This window comes from Pomacea canaliculata, linkage group LG2, assembly GCF_003073045.1.
Source record: "Pomacea canaliculata isolate SZHN2017 linkage group LG2, ASM307304v1, whole genome shotgun sequence".
NCBI classification, from domain to species: Eukaryota; Metazoa; Mollusca; class Gastropoda; order Architaenioglossa; family Ampullariidae; genus Pomacea; species Pomacea canaliculata.
In genome coordinates this window covers 23873193-23894727 of record NC_037591.1, presented here as the reverse complement: position 1 = coordinate 23894727, position 21535 = coordinate 23873193, and the positions used below count along the sequence as shown (strand labels likewise).

At 36.4% G+C, this 21535-nt stretch overlaps 2 protein-coding genes across 4 annotated transcripts in view; one reads left to right on the top strand and one right to left on the bottom strand.

Annotated features, from left to right (window-relative positions):
* Nucleotides 1-6844, bottom strand: part of LOC112558045 (dynein heavy chain 6, axonemal-like) — a 65979-nt gene extending 59135 nt beyond the window's left edge. The window contains 10 exon segments of the mRNA XM_025228230.1: nucleotides 95-224; nucleotides 569-703; nucleotides 1345-1467; nucleotides 2356-2503; nucleotides 3202-3274; nucleotides 3277-3336; nucleotides 3698-3806; nucleotides 5298-5501; nucleotides 5904-6192; nucleotides 6699-6844. Coding sequence (XP_025084015.1) covers nucleotides 95-224; nucleotides 569-703; nucleotides 1345-1467; nucleotides 2356-2503; nucleotides 3202-3274; nucleotides 3277-3336; nucleotides 3698-3806; nucleotides 5298-5501; nucleotides 5904-6179 — 1258 coding nt within the window. The 5' untranslated portion in view covers nucleotides 6180-6192; nucleotides 6699-6844.
* A 600-nt stretch (nucleotides 6845-7444) lies between these two features.
* Nucleotides 7445-18956, top strand: LOC112556876 (tropomodulin-like). 3 transcript variants are annotated; one of them, XM_025226279.1, is made up of 11 exons: nucleotides 7492-7571; nucleotides 10282-10356; nucleotides 10944-11079; nucleotides 11552-11708; nucleotides 12001-12120; nucleotides 12358-12444; nucleotides 13118-13248; nucleotides 13649-13756; nucleotides 14229-14372; nucleotides 14815-14962; nucleotides 15206-18956. In XM_025226279.1, the coding sequence occupies exons 3-11, from the start codon at nucleotides 10954-10956 to the stop codon at nucleotides 15229-15231; spliced, it is 1047 nt and encodes a 348-aa protein (XP_025082064.1). In that variant the 5' UTR covers nucleotides 7492-7571; nucleotides 10282-10356; nucleotides 10944-10953; the 3' UTR covers nucleotides 15232-18956. The 3 variants fall into 3 exon arrangements, with proteins under 3 accessions (XP_025082063.1, XP_025082065.1, XP_025082064.1); XM_025226278.1 differs by lacking the exon at nucleotides 10282-10356 and having other exon boundaries at nucleotides 7445-7571; XM_025226280.1 differs by lacking the exon at nucleotides 10282-10356 and having other exon boundaries at nucleotides 7458-7571; nucleotides 10932-11079.
* Nucleotides 18957-21535: the final 2579 nt, after the last annotated feature.

The following is a 21535-nucleotide window of genomic DNA, read 5'->3' as shown; positions in this document are numbered from 1 at the left end:
GAATGCACATCCTGACTAACACAAGCGTAAGAGCACAAGCAAATTACATGAATGAGAACATTTAGGAATTTATTTTGGAGCAGAAAACACACACCTGGACTATCATCAAGTCCATCATAAAAGTAGTCGTCAGGTGTGAATCCAGCTTCAAGCAATGCTGTACGACATGCAGACCGTACCACCTCTTTGACCAGTTCACGAAAATCCTGAAGTCTGCCTGCTACCTGCAATGTATCTCAAGTGTTATCACAATGTCTGTCTAAGTTAATGTGCCCACTGCTGTTCGGAAGTGTTAATGGTACCATTTATGGAAAATCTTATCTTCTAAAACAACTGACAACAGTCTGTCATTAATGCTGGCAAGTTTGCATTCCTTTTCTACAGGATTACTTGCAGTGTTTATGCATCTTTATTTCATTCTTTCTCTTATTTCCCTCTTTCTCTTTCTTCCTTCTTTCCCTCCCTCTCTCTCTATCTCTTGTTCTCTGGATCCCAGAAATGATTACATTTATATAAAATTTATGTACTACAATTTTATATAAGACTTATTTCAAGTCACCAGACTCACATCACTAAGCTGTGTGAACTGAACACTTTGGAATTCAAGAAGTGTGTATGTGTGATCTTTGTCTATCAGACACAAGCCCATCTCACTGATACGGTAGCACATCTCCCGAACGTTGAGCAATGCTGGTCGCAGGGACTGTAACATGCAAAACAAGATGGAGTGACCACAAAAACAAACCAGTCATCTGGCAATCAGTTGCTTTGTTTAGTAGAAAAGTACCTCAACCTAGAGATTATTTTACCCTATGACAGGAAAGGGATGGGGGAGTGGGGAGAAAACTAGAATACCCAGAGACTTGTCCCTTTAATGGCTAGCTCTGCAAATAGATGTCACATAAAATAGTGACCTTAGAAGAGATCTGATCCCAGTAGTATTTGGTTCTTGCTGCAGTGGCAAAAGTGTGTTTACACTATTGAGTACTTCCATTGCAAAATGATCATCTGGTTATAACCATCCCTTTTATTTTTTTAATCTAAATTGTCAGACACTGACAAACATTATTCATTATCTTTTCATTTTAAACAGTACAAACACAATACAGAACAAAAATGCAAACACATAAGTACAATCTCAATGCAATACAATACAATCAATATCACCTGTTTCAAGACCTCATTATTCAGATTGTTAGTCTATTTTTCATCTGCAATGCAATATAAGCAATGATTGTTCACAAGACAAAACACATAATTTTCTAAAACAATGGTCTCCATGATACAGTGATGACCCCTAACCACAATCATTATATTATAAATTATAAATGACAATAAACTCACAGGATTGACAATGAAAAGGTTTTCATTTAGTGCCTTCTTGCAGGTCTTGATCTTCTTAGTGCGAACATTTTTGCGCCAAACACTGAATGCTTTCCACTTGCGAAAGAGTTTAAATGTTGGGATCTGCAACAATCCAACATTGCTTTAAAACTCTTGTTTGGGTTGTGTCATAAAGGGAGAGGTTGTTCCCTAATCTTTTCGTCTATTTAGGGAATGAGGTGTTAGAGACCTCACATTTCATGGGGTCAGCTTTATGTGAGGGGGGTGTCCATCTCCTCTCCTTCTCTTACCTTCCCGACTCCTCTATGGAGTCAGATACCCATTCCCAACAGCTGAATCGACTGGGGATAGCTTCTACAGCACACGAGCATTCAACTGCTATGCCTCTGGATTAAGACATCAATGATCTAACCACTCTGGTCTGTGTAATATTAGGATATAGATCCTCATAACTCATATGTCATTAAAATTTCTGTACATAGCTTTACCTCCCAACCATTTCAGGCCAAGAAACCAAGTGAAAAATAAATACTTTATGCATCACCCCTCTTACACTTAAGGTCATTGTCAAATGCCAGTGACAGCTGGGCAGAACTATACAATCAAAATATATATAATCACAAACTGCTGAACTACATAGAAATTTTTATAACAACAGACCCAAAGTGCAGGAATGGAGAGCTGCTTTTAGTATAGTTGGATCTTCTACAGAAACTTAGAGAAAAAAACTTCTAAAAAGCAGAAGATCCCTGGATGACTAGAACTATTTACACTTTGGATTAGAAATCAAAATTGAATACCAAAACTCTGCTAGTAAGATATCACACTAAAATTAATTTTTAAATGGGATTCTGTGCTAAAATCACAAATGGCTGTTTAGATATAAAATATTTCTGCCAATGAAGACAAATTCATCCATGAAAAAAAACCATGTAAAATGATACTCTTCAGAGTTGCAACGTGGTAACTCTAAAGAGAATGATTAATTGGCATCCTGACATTTAGGCTAACCGAGATCAGTTCCTCAAAATATTTGATTTCTTGTTCCCAGCGCTCCAGAGTAATAAACTCTGTGTCATCATCACTGCGCATCCTTGTCACTCCTTTCTGACTGATGGTGAGGTAGTCCGGCTTGTACAGTTGTTCATACCCAACAATCCTGCACATAGATATATCATGTAGACAGGATGTGATCTGCACCATCAGTCCCCCACACACACACACACACATATATTTGGGCATGCATGTAAGTGTGCATGTACATCCAATATTAATGTTCTCCAACAAGACTGCCAATGTGAAAATTCTTCTCTATATTATACGCAAGAAAAAGAAAAAAATAAAGATGTTTCCACTTGCCAAATCATTCAAATGATGTGACTTTAACAGGTGTGCTTAATGCCTCTCTGCTTTGCAGCTATATATGTTATGTCCTAGTTTCCATTATATGTATGTCATGAATAATATCTGCTTCTTATCCTACTCTTGATTATACACAAAGCAGCCTTTCACAAATATGTTATCATAAAGTACATGCATGCTAAATCTTTCTGTAATCACTTAAGCAAGCAAGCATGCTCAACAGACAAGAACCTTTCTTACCATTCAGGATAAGTATATTATAAACAAGATTCTGAAAAATACTTATTATGTTGAAATCCCAAATTATATCCAAATTACAAAGAGATTGTTTCATGCTAGAATAAGACAAAACAAACTAGAATAATACAAAAGCTTCAAGGTGGGCCACTTAAAAGTAGCCCACCTCGAGTTAGAGTGTGGCATATGTGGGCTACTTTTAAGTAGAACCTATTGCTTTTTACACAAACTGTTGTCTCAGTTTACATGGCTTCTTACTTCAGGTTGTAGTAATGATAATCAACTGAAGACTTGGGTACTGCAGGGCTGAGGTAGTAGAAGTTCCTTCTTGCTCCTTCTTAACAAGTTTAATTATCTGGTGCATGTCCTGCATTCCTGAATAGGTCCTTCCAACTGAAAGAATGAACAGAACAAAATGCAGTTAGGCAAAACCTGTATTTGATCATCAATTTTATTAAACAAAACTATTTCTAGAAGGCTTATTATTACTACATTATAATTATGCTGCATCTAGCTTTTTATGCATGACTTTCTGCAGTCCCTCATACATAAAAAAATTACAGTATTAAAGTTTTTGATCAATTTCTTCAAAGACTTTTTTTGTAAATTTAAACTACATGAAACACTTACAGTTCTTTGATGTCTTTAAAAATGCTTTGACATTTTCAAGTGATAAGGGATTTCTTTAATAACACTTATGCAATTCTCCTTATGTTTTATTATCACGTTCCATAATTTTTTTTTATGAACTTACACTTAAACTTGGTGGAACTTGGCCTTGAGGGAGACTCTGAATAAGCTCTAGCTTTTGATGATGCCTCAGGAGATCTTGATGTAGATGGCGCTGACAAGGTCATGATATTCTGAAATGATATATTCAACCTTTTTCAGAGCTAAAAGATCAGACTTACTGGTTTACACAACACTACTATTGCACTAAGTTATGATCATATCTTTTGAAAATCAATAGATTATTTTTTCTGGATTACAAAATTTTAAAATGATGCATACTGCATTTCATTAAAAAATACACTTTGGCTAATGCTTGTAATGAAAAATAATGTGCATAAGCCCACAAAAATCCACACATTTTTCAAATGGTGCATGTTACCAAATTAAGTTTCCTGGTTGGATTTAGTTTTTGCATTTTTTTTATTCGACAGGCCATGAATGCAAGTGAAGTATAGAAATATCTGTGATGTAAGGACACTATTCATGCAGCTTAAAAGTGTCCCCACATTTCAGCTGTCTTCTTGTCAGAGGTTCATACATTTTCACAGCATGAACAGTATAGACAGCTATTAGAGAGTGTGAAAACAGCTTTGTAATAAATCCAGAAAAGTGCACAATGCATCAGCATATCTTTACAAAAACAAAGCTGATGCTTATATTTAGTGATTTAGTATGGTTACTACTGTGGTTTGAAAACAGTTGGGAAAAAAAAACTAAAGCCACAAAACTTAAACCCATACTAGTGGTCCCACTGAGTTCTTGCCACATGCTATAGGATGCATGGGATAAGCCATGCTGGGGCTGAATCAGGAAAGAAAAATCGATACCATGTTGAAAAAAAAAAGAAGAAAACTTAAGATATCTGGTCTATGCAAATGAACACCAGCTAAGATTTGGTGAGAGGAAAGAGGGTTAAGAAAAAGCAGTATTATATGTCAGCTACCTGGCAAGTCCTTAGATCTTGCTGCAAAGAACCAGTCTTATACTGCAACATTCTTGTTGATCCTCATAAAAGTTTTACTATCTCCAAATTTTCTATTCATTTTCATCTGTCATAGAATGGCGTTTAATGTAGAAGATGGACGCTTGCAACAAATTCTCAATCATTAAGAGAACTGACAAAACATATATCTCCAGGTAACCCTGACAATTTGAAAATTACAGACATTGCAGCAAAACTAAAAACTGTGCACTTATGACGGATAAAGGGAAGAATTTATACCTAAAATCTTTGCCTGTGCTTATTAGGTTCAGGTGTCCACTGATCACAGGTTGTTTAAAACCGATCCATGTGGATCAAAAGTGTCCGGACATGGGACATGTTTTCATGTCAGATGGTCTGCCCATGGCAGGTTTTATTGTACTAAACAGACATTAATGACAACTGTTTTCCCTGTTCAAGCCATTTTGCCCCATTACATTTAAAACAAAGGCTTCAAACATAAACTGAAAAACTCTAAGGAAACTAAAGATGACTCACCAAGAAATCATCAAGAGACAAATTCTTGTATAAAAGTAACTATGGCATGTGCTCCCCCAAACTCCAGTCCAGAAAGCTAAATCAACACCTTACCTACTGCAAATTGAGAGTAAGCATGAACATTTCTGTTTATGCCTGATACCTGTTTTAATCTGAGGTCTTTAGGCAGTTCTGGTAAAGGCGAGATGCTCTTTCTTTCCAGTGGCTGCAAGGATACACGACGTTTGGGACGCTTTGCCTCTGGCTCATTTGATATTTTGGTACCTTTACTAGCTTCAATGGCTTCTCTGTTTTTACGGTAAATGTAATCTGGCTGATTGATTTCCTGGTACCTCTTCAAGCTTGGCTGTCAGATAAACCAGAATATATAGATGTATTTTAACTCTTCCAAGAACCTGAGCATTTCTTCTCTTCAATAGTTTGTCCCAAGCATATGCAACAGACTGCAATACTCAGTCTAGTTACATAAATTTCTGTAAATGGACTGATCCACTTTATAATTAACATATATATGAAATAAGCTGTGCAAAAGACTCCATGAGATCTAACAATTTGCCTAATAATTGCTTTTAAATATATTAACCTGACACCTGATAAAGACATCTTTAAGCTTTGCTTTATAATAATAATAAATAGCACATTTGTATAGCATCTTTTTCCAGAATCAGTCAGACTGAAGGCACTTTACATATAGGCATGCAAGCACATCATATTAATTTATACATACAGTCTCGATCTCGATCCTTACCAGAGGTTCGATCCTGGGTCTAAGTGGAGCCTTCATCTGACGTATTTGGGTTTGAGTAGGTCCTTTGAATCTCAAAGCGAAGGGATTGACAGTTGCTTTTAAAGGTGCGTATGAGTAGAGACGAGCCTTCAGCTTTTCTGCTTTATCTAACACCACCATTTCCACATCCTGGGTCTGGGGATCATTTAAACCATTTACTTGGTGGCCATTTATCCCGTTTATTGTATGACCACTTATTTCAATTCCACTCATTGTGGAATACTGTTCTGATGCCATTTATGGAAGGAAACTGTAAACACATTGACATTTAAGTGAAAATAAACATTTCAACCAGCATGGAATTTTTAAGAGACAGTTTCACTTTTTCATTAGTTTATTTTTCATTTGAATGGAAGACAGCTAACTATTGTGTAAGTTAAAGCTTATTTAATGCTGTATTTTTCTCATAACAATATAGTATTAATATATTGAGAAAATCATGAACTTACCATCTACACTAATACGGGTAATATTTTGGTTTGTGTAGCAATTAAGATTTTAACACATATATATCAACAAATATGTTGTGCAAACCAGTCAGTTTTATATTATTCTAAAACGGAAAAGAAGCATACAACTGTGCTCAAATTTAATTATTTTGATAAACTAAGTATATCTCTATTTTTATCCTTTATATATCTTGCTCTAATGCTGCTACAGTTGCGAAGCCTGGTTATACACTATATACAGATTTATTATTACAAGGAAACTTACACCTATTTAAGCTCCCCGCAAATCATATTCTCGTTATCTTACCTTGCCAGTTTAAATCTGGCGATTGTCGAATCCTTGAGGCCAGTGTTTGTGTGTGGAGGAGATATTAAGAGATATTTCATTAAATATGTATTCCACAATTAGCGTTGCACGAAAGTTTCGACCGCCATCATGGTCGCTTTACATCTCTTGGCAACAGTGTCGGAGAAAGCCGATTTGTTCCGGACATTTATAAAAAGAATTTTAAGTAATAGTCATAGGCTATAAATAATCTAAACAAAAAGATAAAGCAAAATGATATCCTTGTTAGAAATTTAACAATTAAAAAATATGTTTAGGTATTGCGTTACATGGTTTGGAAATTGATTCGCTAAGAAATCTCTGCTAGGTGATGTGAATGCTTCCTTTTTCATATTCAGGCTACTTTTATCGTATTAGATGATTTCTCTAAATTAAAAATACTCTTTAAAATATGAAATATTTTAATCAATTCGGACAATTTTTTTCTGAAACGATACCATTATTATTTTATTTTTGTTTCTTCAAATTGTAATATTTTTACTTATCTCTCTGTCGCACACTATTAGTATTTGTTGACTGCAATGCAACCAACCTTGTTAACGATGTTAGTGATTGCTTTAATTTCACAGACGCATTTATCCATATTTATTGATTTACATTATATAAGCCAGCACTCAAACTAAGCCCAGTATTTGATGTGGCATAAAAAGTGTGTCGTTCTCAGCTTTTTATGCAATCACTTTTTAATTGTTTAATCTCATTTCCAGTCCAACATTTATTGGAATAAAGTGCTAAAAAGGAAGTCGAGTAACAGCATCGACTCCACAGACGCGTCGTGAAAACAGGGGTCAGCTAACTTTCACGAAGGATAATTTGTTGGTGAATCACCTGCAGGTAAGTACTCTAGTCGGTTTTGATAATAAATAATGCCATATTATCGCTTGCTCAGCGTTCGTTGTATATCGTGTTTATGATTGCGTCGTTCGGTCAGGGAATTTACATACACAAACACTGAAACAGCCCCCGCGTTAGCAGAACCAGTTATAAAGTGGTAAAGCTTTAGCTATTTTTAAGTGTGTTCTCCTAGTGACAGCTTGGCGAGACTACTTTGAATGATTATTTAGTCTATCTTGTCGCCTAGATACAGATATTGAAGTATTAATGCGATTGCAGCACACACTGACATCTGCTGTGTATACGACGTTTTTGTCTTCCGGTGTAATCATGCACCCCCACCAACCTAACTCCTTTCGAAAACTGTTATTTATTATTTACCCGATATATGGTAAACTATGACATAAACGTTTTCGAGAAATGTTAGGGACAGTTTAGAAATACTACGGTTGAACGATTGTAGATCTACCAGAACACCAGGACAATGAGACAAAATAAAGGTTGCCAAACGAATCAACAATGTGCAATTTGTTGGGAACTAGTTAACTGTTGGTTACCGAAGGGAGGAAACATATTTAAATAGCCTTGAAATAGGAGTGTAAATCCGTTTTGCTCCATGTTTTTCTGCTTTACTTTTTCGCTCTCTGTTCTTCTTTCTGTATATAATCATAAACTTTTTTTTTTTGGTCACTCTACCTAGTATCCTCTTAACTCCACCTCCTGCCAAATGGTGGCGTGACAGATATATTGCCAGTCAGTGACAACAAGAGAACCATTCAGACTCAGCATATTAGCATAAAATTGCTAGTCAGTGACAGAAGTTCCTAAGCTATAGAACCATTCAGAGATTTGAAAAAAAAAAGGAAGTATGATTCACAAAGTGTACTGTGTGAAGTGCTGGTGCTGTGAGGCTATTAGTTCTGTGCAAACAGTTTACTTAACGGGAAGAAACCTATCCCACATTTATTTGCATGGCTGTTTTTCTCTAAATATTGAAACCTTTTTTTTTTCGTTGATGACAAGTAGAGCAGGCAGATTCACATAGGTATTACGCATGGCATCTATATGTTATAAATTTATAGTAATTCCATTCTTAATGAGCTAACAATTGCAGGTTGTAGCAGCTTGTGCATGCTGTATCATGTTTGAGTGGTTGCTAATCTCCTCATCTGATGTCAAAACTTTTTGTCTGATGCTTAAGTGTATGCTGTGTGTAGCTGATGTGGAAGTTAAGGTGTTAGACACAATTGATGAACAGTCCTATTTACAAATAAGAAACGTTATTTCTGCATAATATCTGCCAAGCCAGGTTTGCTGAAAACAGCATTTTCTTAGATATAGTATGTGAAATGCAGCATGAAGGATATAAATTTACATGTTGGTCACTTGAATGTTGAAGATCCAAAATATATTTTTATTTCTTAGTATGATCTTTAGCTGCTGTTTATTTTGCGTTTTGTAAATTTCTTAGAACTAAATTCACCTGAATGAAACATCCACTTCAGCTTAGAAAGAAAACAGTTCACACTGTTTATGTACGGAAAAGTTTTTAATGCTAGTCATATTTCACCAATTAACATTGATTGTGATGAGACAAAAGTGACCCCCCTCCTTCAACCATTACAACTGGTTGCTGTGTAAACATTACCAAGTAAAATCTTATAAAGAAAACATTGGACATTAAAAGGTTAGATTTCTTTGTTCATTACCATCTAATAATGGTTACTGTATTTTTGTTGCTTTTAACTAAATATTAATTACTAATTAATTTTCTTGTGTAACTGTTTTTAATGTTCCTGTATCTGCCCTGTTGTTTATTTTAGCATTCATATTTTATTGAAACCTTTATGTGAGTTTTAGAGGTTAGAGTTACAGGTCATTTTTCAGAAAGAGTCATCGTGATTATAGTAAACGTAGTCTTTGATTGCCTTCCTGGTGAGGGGGCAGGGATGGGGGATTAGTAGGTTAGCATGTAAGTAGTCACATCAAAAGCTGAACTTGTACTATGTTGCTGCCACTACCACCATTACTATTACTACTACAGTTACAAATCACAGCTGCAAGGTAAAAGAGTCTCAGAGAAGAAGAGATTATTATTTTTATGAAGTCTGGGTGTTAATACTTTTTCCCTGTAAAGCGCTTTGAGCTAGTCTTTGATGGTGGCCTAAAGCACTATATGAAAAGGTTGGGTCATCCATTGCACAATGGATATTTAATCTGACCAGCATTCGACCGCACCTAATTAATACTTTCACTACTTTGTTACAGCACACACGTGAATTCACACAATAATATGGATATGTATATATAAAAAGAAGATATGATTGAGCAAAAGGAAAACATAAACTCATATATACATAAATAGCTTGGCTAGCTATAGATACTCAGCTACTTAGCTTGTTAGCAATAGTCTTCGCTCTTGATGATGCTAAAACTCCACAGGAACTGGACAGTCAATATTCCACAGTTTTGCACTTATCATCCACAGTCCACGTGTATAATTCACAGTTCTCATGTATCATGCACAGTTCGCAATTATATTTCCAGTTCGTACGTATATATACATATAATCCACCGTCCTTTGGGAAGCAATAGTCCAACCAACTTGATCTACACAAGTTTGTTTCTTACAACTTACCGTCTTCTGGAGACGGACCTCTGCTTGCCAGCATGCAGATTCGGAAAAATAATGTGTTTCTATTTGTCCCAGGCTGTGTTGCCTTTTCCTGCATGTGGGGTGTCCTTGGTCACTCTTTGATCTCAGACAGTTCAGGGAAGTTTGAAGGTACTGAAACTTTCCACCCTGCTGCCATGTGTGTTCAGGCCATTGTGTCTGGTGTCCCATGTCACTTATCAGATTTATGGGTCCCAACTTGACCATCCTTTCCAGTCTTTGATTGGAGGCCTGGTAATTTGACCAGTCCACTGTTGATGGTCTAAACCAGGGGTGGGCAATTAATTTTGCCAAGGGGCCGCATGAGAAATTGGGATGGTTTTAGAGGGCCGGACTAATAAAGTTAACTCAGTTTTACCCAATACTGTATATATAGTATATATACTGGCGGGCAGGCCGGTCAGAGACAGGAGGCGGGCCGGCCTTTGCCCAGGTCTGGTCTAAACTCTTAACAAACTTTGCTAAAAGTAGGAAATAAGTTTTCTTACACTATATAAATTCACATTATTGTTTATTATGAATATTATTAAAAGATTTTTGGCAAGCAAAAGCAAATATATAGACTTTCCATTTTAGAAAATTTCTTAGTGTGTTTTGACATGGATCTTGATGGATTTTGTTAAACCAGTTTTTAAAGATAAGAAACAGTATTTGTTACTAAAGGTTTGACAATGCAGATTGCTAAGTGTATTTTGCAGTTCATTGAAGATGACTTCTTTGATGACAAAGCCACCAGTTGATGCACCAGACATCGACCTTGAAAATTTAGATGACCTCCTGGCAGCCCTCTCAGCTGAGGAAATAGACGAGCTAAATGGAGACTTTGATCCTGATGTATGTTGTTGAGATTTCGTGCTTGGAACTGCTTATCTTATAAACCTCACATTTTGGTTAATATGTGTGGGTAGATGACTAGTGAGATTGATAAAGACAAAAAGTTAATGTAGCTATATATTTTGAATTGATCTTTGGTTCAGTCTGTATATGTAGTAGGGATACTTTTTCATTTATGAAGGTGTCCCGAAGAACATTGCAGTGGTTCACTCTCACTGAAAAAAGTAGCAGAAAACTTAATATTTTATGCTGTTTCAAAGTGTTACAGAATTCATTCATCTTTCCTAGCAGCTGTCTGTTTGTTTATTTGCTATCATTCTTGAGGTATTTAAACAAATTTATGATCATTCATTTCTACTGAGTAAAAGTTATAATGGGTGCTTGGTAAGCATTGAAAATAAATGCATTCCTTAACAGTTTTCAATTTTGGATTGTATGCTGTGCTTCCTTTGAAATATTATTTTGTTTTCAGAACTCACTTTTGCCACCATCCCAGCGATGTCGTGATCAAACTGACAAGGATCCCACTGGCCCATTTAGCCGGCAACATCTGCTAGACTTCCTAGAGAAAAAGGCAAAAACAGAAAAAGATTGGGAGCAAAACAAAGTTTATATCAAAGAACAGCGAGGTATTTATCTGATCTAGCACCAGAAATATTGTGGAGAATAAATTCAAAATATGAAAAATTAAGGTTCAAGTACCCAAGCGTATATACACATACACACTTGATGCGGTTCCTGCTAATGAAGATCCATCTGATGCAAGTTTCAGAGACTAAGCAATATTTGTCATTTTCTTAGACATTTGTCAACAGTTGGAACAGGTAGAATGGCTTTATAGTTTGATTTCATTTACTGTCGTTCACAGATTTTTATGTGCCGATGAAAAAAAAAAGAAACCTGATTTTGCTACGGTTGCAGGGAAGAAATTTGTACCTAAAGAGCCTGAGAGAACAAGAGTTGATGACGATGATGCTGTTGACACCGAGTGGGATGAAATCCTGTCCGCAGCTTCAGAAGAAGAACTTGTGGATTTAGCAGGCAAGTTGATAATGATAATTCAACAAATATGCTATACATGGTAAAGACATACTACTCACAAAGAGCATTTTATTTAGTTCATAGTCTTGTCAAACTATTGTTATTTACAAACGAATTTAAAATTGCAGAATATTCATCAATTTCAAAGAAGAGTTATTGCTAGATTAGTAGATAATAGAGACTTTGTAGTTAATGGGCCAATGGATTACTCGTAAGTCCCTTTTTCTCTCTTTACAGCCGTCTTGGGATTCCACAGTATGCTGACACAGACACAGTACCATGCCTCGCTGCGTGATGAAAAGGTCCATGAGGGTGGTTTTACAGGTGTGTGAATTAAGATACAAGAAGGTTAATTTTGAAATTGTGTTTTTCTTCTGTCCTTTTGTCATTCACATTGCTTCTTTCACAATTTAATTAAATATAGTGGTTGGATTAGTATTCACTTTTTTTTAGACTTCAAGCATATATTTAAGGGCAGCCAGCCAGAATGCATTACTCTAAGAATTTGAGCAAATTTGTGTCACGGATAATTTTTCAACATCACTTTAGGAATTTTCTCCCTTTGACCACCTTTCATCAGCCAGTCCTGGAGGTTCCCCCCCCCCCCAATGCTTTTTTAAAAATTCATACTTGATGGCCCTCTTTATACATTTATTGCAGATCTCATATCTGTTCACTAAGCCTCTTTGAGTTAGGTATTATTAGTTCAAGAAAGCAGAAATACTTAGTACATTTTTTGGGGGATGTTTTAATAAATGCCCTTAAAGTTTGATTTATTAGTCAGCGCTGTTGGTGCTTTATAGGAGATTAACTTACTATTCATTGTGTTGCTATGTGGTCTAGTGCATAAATGACTTGACAACATCTGAACAGAAAATTTGAATTGTGCAATCTAGCATTTGCATTAATGCTGTTCAACTAAGGGGTCAATCTGCATAAATAAAAATGGAGCAAAAAAAAGAGTAATAGGTGTGTTGACAAAAGCTTCTGTGATCAGGAGCTGCAAAAGCTGAACCGCTCAGGCCAGTGCCAAATGAGGCACCCAACATGACCAGTGTCGAAGAGAGCATAAAGAAACTGCGCAGCAATGACCCACAGCTCAAATCTTTGAATCTGAACAACATCAAGGTTTGTCTGTCACTGGGACTTTTCCTTTGTTATATTCCCACCACCATTTGTTGTATGTGTGCGTGTGTGCATTTAGAGAGGCAGTGGAAGTTTTTCTTGCAATGAGAGCATTTTTTCTAAAACTCAAAGCAGTCTGTGTACTCACCAGCCAGGCAAGAAGTAATGAGGGAAGTTGGTTGATTTTGTGTTCTCTCTAGTCATTGGCCATTCCTGTTTGAATCAAGGGTAATATCTTCATATGGTCATTGTCATCTGGTAAGTACACAGAAAACAATTTTGCTATCTGAAAATCATATTTTCAGTCCCAGCTGTAAAGTGAATTGTCAAAAGAGGATGCTACCCAAGAAACTGTTAACCAGTACCTCTGTTTGCACTTTAATTATGTAATATCTTTTCATAGAATATGTCTGTGGAGCAAATGATTGAAGTCTGTGAGGCTCTAAAGGAAAACACAACCTTGGTACGTTTTGACATGGCAGGAGTGGCAGCACCAGACAAGGTTGGGAAGGTGAGCTATCCAGTGGCTGCAAGGAACTGGTTGTCCCAAACATTCCTTATTTGTGAACTTAATACTGATTATGTTTTTCACTTTTATGTTAAAACTGACATAATCTTGTGTATTATCTGGGCAAGTCACGTTAGATATTAAAGTTTTGTTTCAGCTTTTACTTTATGATATGGTTAACTTATGTACTGATAGTAAATTGTAGTCTGCTGTGTGTTGAGATTATTTGTGGAAATTTTACATTGAGAAGATGAGTTATTAAACATCTTAGTACAACATTGTTGGCGGGCTTTAGTACGATGCATATGGTGTGCTGAAGGACATCGTGTGTTGTATGCTTAGTTATAAATTGTATTTTTAATGTATTCCTTTCATCGAGCGAGTGCTTAAATGTCTTCTTCGGGTATTTTATGTAAATTTTTAGAGATTGTGCTCAGGTGTTTTTTTGTTTTTTTTTTTCTTTTTTGCCATCCAGAAACTTGCTGAAGCACTAGCAGTAAATAAAACTCTGCGATCAGTGAATGTGGAGTCCAACTTTCTTAGTGGTGAGGTTATAGTGGAGCTGGTGAAGGCCATCAATGTTAATCAGATCTTGCTTGAGCTCCGTGTTGCTAACCAGGTATTTGGTTTGTCTGCTTAAACATACTTATTAAATTTCTTATTATTTTATTCTCTTTCTTTTTATGTTTTATATTTTGATAGAATTTTGGGAAAGGAATTCACGAGTTATATTTCTATTTATGTGGCCATGTGACATTGTTTTCTTCCCTTTGCATTAACTTGACACATGAAAAAAGGACTATCACCCTTTTTAACCTTCCTAATCTAAATCACTTTACTGTTTTAAGATTTTCATCCTTGGGCTGACTTAGCTTTTCACATTTGAGGTTGACAGCTGTTCTTGAAAAAAGCATTGACCAAGGTTTGTTGTGATAGAACGTTAGAGTTTTACTTGAGCTTTTGTCTTAGGCTGCTTAGATTTCCTGTGGGGTGGGGGTTTTGACACAGGATGTAACATTTTTTAATTTTCTTTTTCTTTTTTTTTTTCTTTTTTACTGCAGAAACCAGAAATACTTGGGAACAAGGTAGAGATGCAGATTTCACGACTTCTCCAGGAAAACAAGACATTACTGCGCTTTGGAATTACCTTTGAATTTCCTGATGCCAGGATCCGAACACATGAACGTTTAAAGCAGAATTTTGATGACCGTATGTCCTTTTTTTGTATTTTGAACCAGGAGACTGCCAATGATATAAATGATTTGTGAACTGTTATTATGTATGAATTTAATAATTTGGAATATTATTTTATGGTTTATTTTTAATGTTTACGGGTTTTTAAACAATTTAAATGGCATAAGGGAGTACTTATTTCTGTAGTGGTGTAAAGTGTTTAGATGCTAAAATATCTAATGCCAGAATATTGTATTCTTACCTTTTTTTATTTTTCAGTGCGTAAAAAGCGAACTGGAAAGTAAGGACATGGAAGAACAGATATACCTTCTCCCATCAGAGTTGTATGTCCATGGCCTCCATCTTCATAAAGCAGTCCAAACTGGAAAACCTACAAGAATCAAATGTGGCCTCTGTCTGCTTTTTTTAAGGGGGTAGGGGTAGGGTCCTATGATTTCCCATAATGACAAATTCTGACAGGATGAACTAACTTGAGACATGTAACTGAGCCCTGTGTTCAAAGAAAGGTATTGATGGTGTTTCTAGACTCAGTCCTCCTGAATGTGTACTAAGAAATATAAATTCCTAGTATTCCCAGACCAATGAAGCTTTTAATCTATGATCTCTTTAAGGGGCTGTGATGTAACATCATCTTGAAAAGGCATCACACATCTTTTAGTGTGTTAATGCAGATATAAATTCACAGAAACCCTATTTGTAGCTCCGTCAGTTTTTTCCCCCAAGTGCACGATTAAAAGTGCTTATGTTTTTAGCTCACATTGATGCTTTTGATGTAGCAGTGTTGTTTTCCTTCACAGTTAAAGCCATGGTTATTTTAGGCATTGTGTTTAGTTTTTTTTTTTTTTTTTTTTTTTGTGTATTTTTTTCCCCAAACAGATGCTCTCGTGACACATTGTCACTTTTTAGGCTTGGCTTAAACTACAGCCCTTGCTTGATGCAATGCTAGTTTCACAGTGAAAACCTGAGGGGCTCAAACAAATGCATTTCTTTGCCATCATAAGTTGATCAGGCTTTAATTTTGGAGCAGCATGTGTTCATTAGGCACCTGATTTTAGTAATATGGATTAGTTTCCTGGCAGGGACGTGTTTGAGAACTACTCTTTGTGATAACACTTGAGGCCATTATTTTGTCTTAACTTTTGAACCAGGCCATGTCTTCAGAGATTCAAACATGCATTTTCATCCAGCTGTCAGATAAACCTACTGATGCACATTATGATATAGCAGAGAGGAATTTTGTGACTTTTAGGCAGGTTTTACCTTTCATTACTGGAAGTTTTAGTTCAAGCCCTCATTTACTTTCCTGAGTTTCTACTTTAAAAAATTTTGAATTTAAAAAGAAAGCCTTCCCCTCTTGGCCATACTCTTCTAGTGTTGTGGTCATCCTTATGCAGCTTTGCCAGGAGAAGTTTACATTTATCCTTCTGATAATGTTCCTCTGTAAATACTGTTAGTTTTTTTTTTTTTCATATGTGAAATGGTGCTAATACACATGCTTCAACACTAAGCTTCATAGACTATTTTGTGTGAAAGGGTGTTTTTTAATTACTGATAAAACTACAACCAGTCCACCTGTCAGCTGACATGTAACACAGAGAACTTGTTACATATATAAGAAGACAAAGTTCTCATGCATGCATAAATCATTTACCAGCAAATAGGAATTAGGGGTGTAGGGAGACATGACAGTGAATTATGAATAGTACATGGTATGTTTATGCTGCATGACAAGAGAAATTTTGTTTGCTTCAGTTGCAGGTACCCGAGTCATTTGATCTTCTTAGGGCTAACTGTGGGATGTTTTATAACCTAATGTGGTTGTGAGAAAGGGTAAAAAGGATGCATGCATGGTAGACATGATGTATTCTGGAATCAGGCTGTGAAGGGCACACATTTCTAGCCAGTCATAGCAATATAGGATGGGTTTCACTGCCATCGAGTATAGTCAAATAATTACTTTCCTTGTGTAAGGTATGATGTAAAAGGTTTACCAAAATGTTCATACTTTAGGAAATTTTGAAAGCTAGCAGAAGTTTTTTTGTAAATAGTATAGGCGTGAAGGGAAGGGAAACAGAAATAAACTTTTATGCCCTACATGATAAGGTAGATTTTTTGTCATCTTTTTGCTCCATTTCTCTCCACTTTTTTGTAATAAGCTACTTTTTATCACATCTGTTTTAGCCAGTAATTTCTGACATTAGTGATTGGATCACCTGCTGGGCATATTTTTAAGGCAGTCTTTTGTAAATAATAAGTTGTTCATCCATTAAACCATAAATGTGTCATCCTGATATTTCATTCGAGAACTTGGTAGCAGAGGGCATTTATTTATGGATTCAACATCCTCTTGAGATCAGAACCGAGAGGGTAGCATAATGGAAATGAAAATAATGATAGGTGTTGCTAATGTGTCTTTCTATCAGTTAATCATGTTTTCTAGGTATTATTTTTCAAATTACATTTTTTATAAAGGTTCTGGTAAAATATATTTACACTCATAGCATGTTGTGTTCACTTTTAAAGCAGCAAAAGCAAATGTATTTCCACTTCAAGAACAGCAGGATACAGTGACATGGTTTAAATGCCAGCGTTTCATAAAGCTATGACTATTTTTTTTTTTTTTGTGTTGTTGTACATGTGCTTTAATCTCATTCAGCCATTATTAAGTTTACCTATGATTGCTGACACATTGACGATACCCTTATATTGTATTTAATTGTATAGTTGTATTTATTAGACATGCTACAAACAATCCTGACATCAAGATTTCCATCCAGTGTACTTGTGTTATTTGTCATTGTCTTCTTCAGGCAAAGTTATGTTTGTTAAAAATAGTCAAGAAAGGGAGACTTAGAAGGTTGGGATACACAGGGTTGACTTAAAAAGTCAAACATCTGGCATGCTGTGTGTGGGTCCTTAGCACAGTTTTAGTTGGTTTTGGTTTGGGGTTTTTTTGCAGTGTGGATGTACTGTTTGTAAAGTTCTCCATAGGTGCCATTAGAGATGTTTTATGTGGATTGTACATAATTTTCCCAGGCTGTGTGTTTTAATAAGAGTTTTAAGCGGCATTTTCAAAGCTTTGAAGCCTGGTTGTGAAACCTAATAACTTGTAGGTTAAGCTACAAAACGGCTACATTGCTGCTGCAATGGAAAAATTATTAATCTTGAGTTTTTGCTACTTAGTGCATTCATTCAAATTTCTCTTTCAACCCACTCCCACACCCTCCCGTGTCGTAATATGTGAGTATGTAGTGCATTGCTTTCATCCATTTCTTCAGGGGGCTTGAGATCACTCAGTTCTGTATGCTGGTAAATCCTTCATGATAAAGTGATCAAAAGAGTATATGAAATCTGTAGTAAATGTTACAACAACTAAAAAAATCGATGAGCTATTCTCTTAAAAAGTCATAAGGATATATTGTTCAAGTGAGTTGGGACAACAGTCATTCTGCAGCTTCCCCTGGCATAGTATTCAGATGTCCATTTCCTCAGTCATCCATTGTGTTTTTGAAACATTAGTTATTCTTAGTTCTTACCCTTCAATGTCCAAATATATTTTAAGCTGTGAAAGTTCTGTGTTCTATCAAGACATGGGGAGGACAAAATTGTAGTTTAAGAAGTGAAACGAATATTTTACATAATGTAACAAGGCTCAAGGGACTGTTGCGCCACCGTTTCCTGTGGTAGCTTCACAAGGCAGAAAAGAGATTTATTTGCTGCTCATTATTTTATAATACTGATTGTTTTCTTGTGCAACTGCAAATTTCAGTTTTAGGTATCATTACCAAATGTTGTCATAAAAAAATGTTTGATTTTTTTTTTTTAAATCTCAGAATAGATCTTTATCGTAAACAAGATTTTGTTTGCTTGCCAGTTGCAGTTAATAACTTGTAGATATGCCATATTAGTTACCTAGTGATAACTGTTTACGAAGGAAAGTTACTGTCTTTTTTTCCCATTCCTTTTTGTGCAATGTAGGATTTATTAAAGGGTGGCATATCCTAGCTTATACATAGTGTTCGTTGTTTGTTTTGAGGTGGATAATTTGTCATATCTTTCTGAATTGATTGACATGAAAGTGAATTGATATCTGAAATCCATTGAACTGCAACATCAGATATTGCTAGATATCTACCAACCAAACAAATGCCTAATAGGCTTCAGAAGCTTATTCAACGGTGGGAGTATAAATATATCTTAAACCGCCAGATTTAAAACGTGTTCTACAGTAATATCTCTTTTAAAGGTTAGTGTCTAGCAATTGGTCTTTTCTTGGGCCATCAAAAGCCAGCACTACTCATTAATTGTGCTAGTTTATTATTTTCCCAGTTTATAACAGTATATAGACAGCAAAGTTAGGAAAAGTGCACACAACTATAGGATCTACTGCACTGCACGAGGTGAACAGTTCAGAACTGTGTACACGTGAGTGGTTTGTAAAGGAAGGAAAAATAGGTTAAAGATCAAACTATTCACACCCCTTCTATAGGAAAATGTCACCAGTGGACATGAAAAACTCGACAGATTAAAGACAAAACGAGGTTTATATCTTCCACCCTCATGACTGTGTGATGTCACAAATTTGGGTACAATTATTGGAGGTTGCATATAACTCTAGTGATGGTGAGGCCTACACTTCATAGCGTTCTTTATTTTTCCCTGTGATGGGGAATGACTGACCAAGGCCGGGATCTCTACATCCGCAGGCCCAGTACACCAGCTCTCCCTGCCCCTTCCTTTCAGGCCTGTCCACATTAACATAGAGAACCAGAGGTCATTCACATAGACGCCTTTGTGTATGTTTCTATGGGAAAAACGGATATTCGTCGATCGTGGTTGGAACACAACTGTCGGAAGCCAGAGGCTCTGGGCTCAGTACTCGTTTAGCACACTTTCCCTAGAAAGCCTAACTGTCAAAATGGGGAAGGCATGGCAGCCAGGAAGAGCTAGAGACTCTCAGGAGAAAAAATAGCTCCGAGAAAAGTGTGAGCTGTGACATCTCACAGTCCAACGACCGAAAGTTTGCGGGACATTTACCTTCCATGAACAAGAAATCCTAAGCTAAGCTACATTTTAAAAAAAAAGAGTACTTTTTAATAAAAATCTGACAACGCTACGAAACGCTCTGCAGAAGCGCAAACGGACGAAACGACAGTTTAATTGTATATTTTATAAACGTATTTTGATTTGCAGGTAAATCCATCATTCATCTGCCTCCTGTTCGGCAACGATGGCGACATTACTCGTAGGAATGTATATACATCCTCGTACATCCGTCGGCGAATGGTGAACTGATCACAGACCACGCCTAAAACGCTGAAGGTTTTCTCTCAAGAGGAAAGATACCCCGGTTCATCATCTGCTCATCCACCGTAACCAGCAGCTGAAACTGGACAAAAATGGTTTTCTAGCAAAAACTGGGACAGGGACTTCCAACATTAGTCGTTGAGGTCCTGATGAAATGCAAGAACATTTCGTATCTGCTTTTTGTACACATAAGGGCTCGTCAAACTTCAGGCAGTCACGTAACTCACGTTATCTGTTGAAAAGGCGACATCACAAACTTCATGCAACCTTAACTCCAAAGTATGGATGCAACTAAAGATCCACGAGTGTTTTTTAGGGAAAAAGCAGCTGAAAAAAAAACCAACTTCTTGAAGTACGGAAAACATGAAGATTCAGCCGGCAGCCTATCGTTGATGCTTTCTCCAGCCCTTCAGTAGGTCACACTGATCTGTCATGCTCTTGTCTCACATTTTTGTTTGTTTGTTCATGATGTCGTCTTCCATTTTTGACACGCCGTTTTCGCTCTTTCTTCGATCATTTGTTTAATCATGCTGCCCTCTACTCGCCTTCGATTTATAATTAATTCCATTTGGGGGACGGAGTCACGCTGTTCGTTACATACCTTGCACTAATGACAAATTTTTGTTGTTTATTTATTCTGTTCTCTACGAAAGTTCCACTTCTGAAAAGACTTTTTATCCGTTTCCCACAAGCATTTTTTTTTTTTACGGCAGTATTAGTTTATTTATTACATCACTTTTCATATGCTTTTTTAACATTTCCGAGTAATCTATTCAAAGTTAATACTCTTTGTAGTGAGCGAGACATATAATAATGCCGACAATTCTAGCCGATAACTTGCTTCGCATCCATTAGCTCTCGGCTTATCAGCGGTGCATGTGCTTCATCTGCGAGATGTGCCGACAGTATTGAGCGTCAGGGGAAGTCAGAACAGCCTTAAATACTCCATAATCGAATGACAGCAGAAAGCTATTGGCGACAATGGGCCAATTTGGTTTTTTCTTCTCCATTTATTTTTTATTTTTTTTAATAAGACGAGGAATAGAAGGAGGTTACTACTAAAGTACATTTTGGGGTATATCCACTAGCATGTTGCAAAAACACTTTATCTGCATGTTTGTGTCTCGTCAACGTGTCTTTTCTTCGTTTGCTTGTGTGTGTGTTCTTGTGTTTGAGGTTGGTTTGGGGTGGAAGATGTGGGTGGGGGGAGGAATTAATCGACTGTTCGTTGGTGCTACAGATGCACATTAATTCTTCTTAGCCACTCCCACCCATCAACAC

Bases quoted from the DNA above. Each gene is read 5' to 3' on its own strand.
- LOC112556876 (XM_025226278.1), top strand. From the start codon at position 10,954: ATGACTTCTTTGATGACAAAGCCACCAGTTGATGCACCAGACATCGAC. The intron at 11,709-12,000 runs GTATTTATCTGA...CTACGGTTGCAG, and splicing joins TTATATCAAAGAACAGCGAG to GGAAGAAATTTGTACCTAAA. The intron at 12,121-12,357 runs GCAAGTTGATAA...CTCTCTTTACAG, and splicing joins AGAACTTGTGGATTTAGCAG to CCGTCTTGGGATTCCACAGT.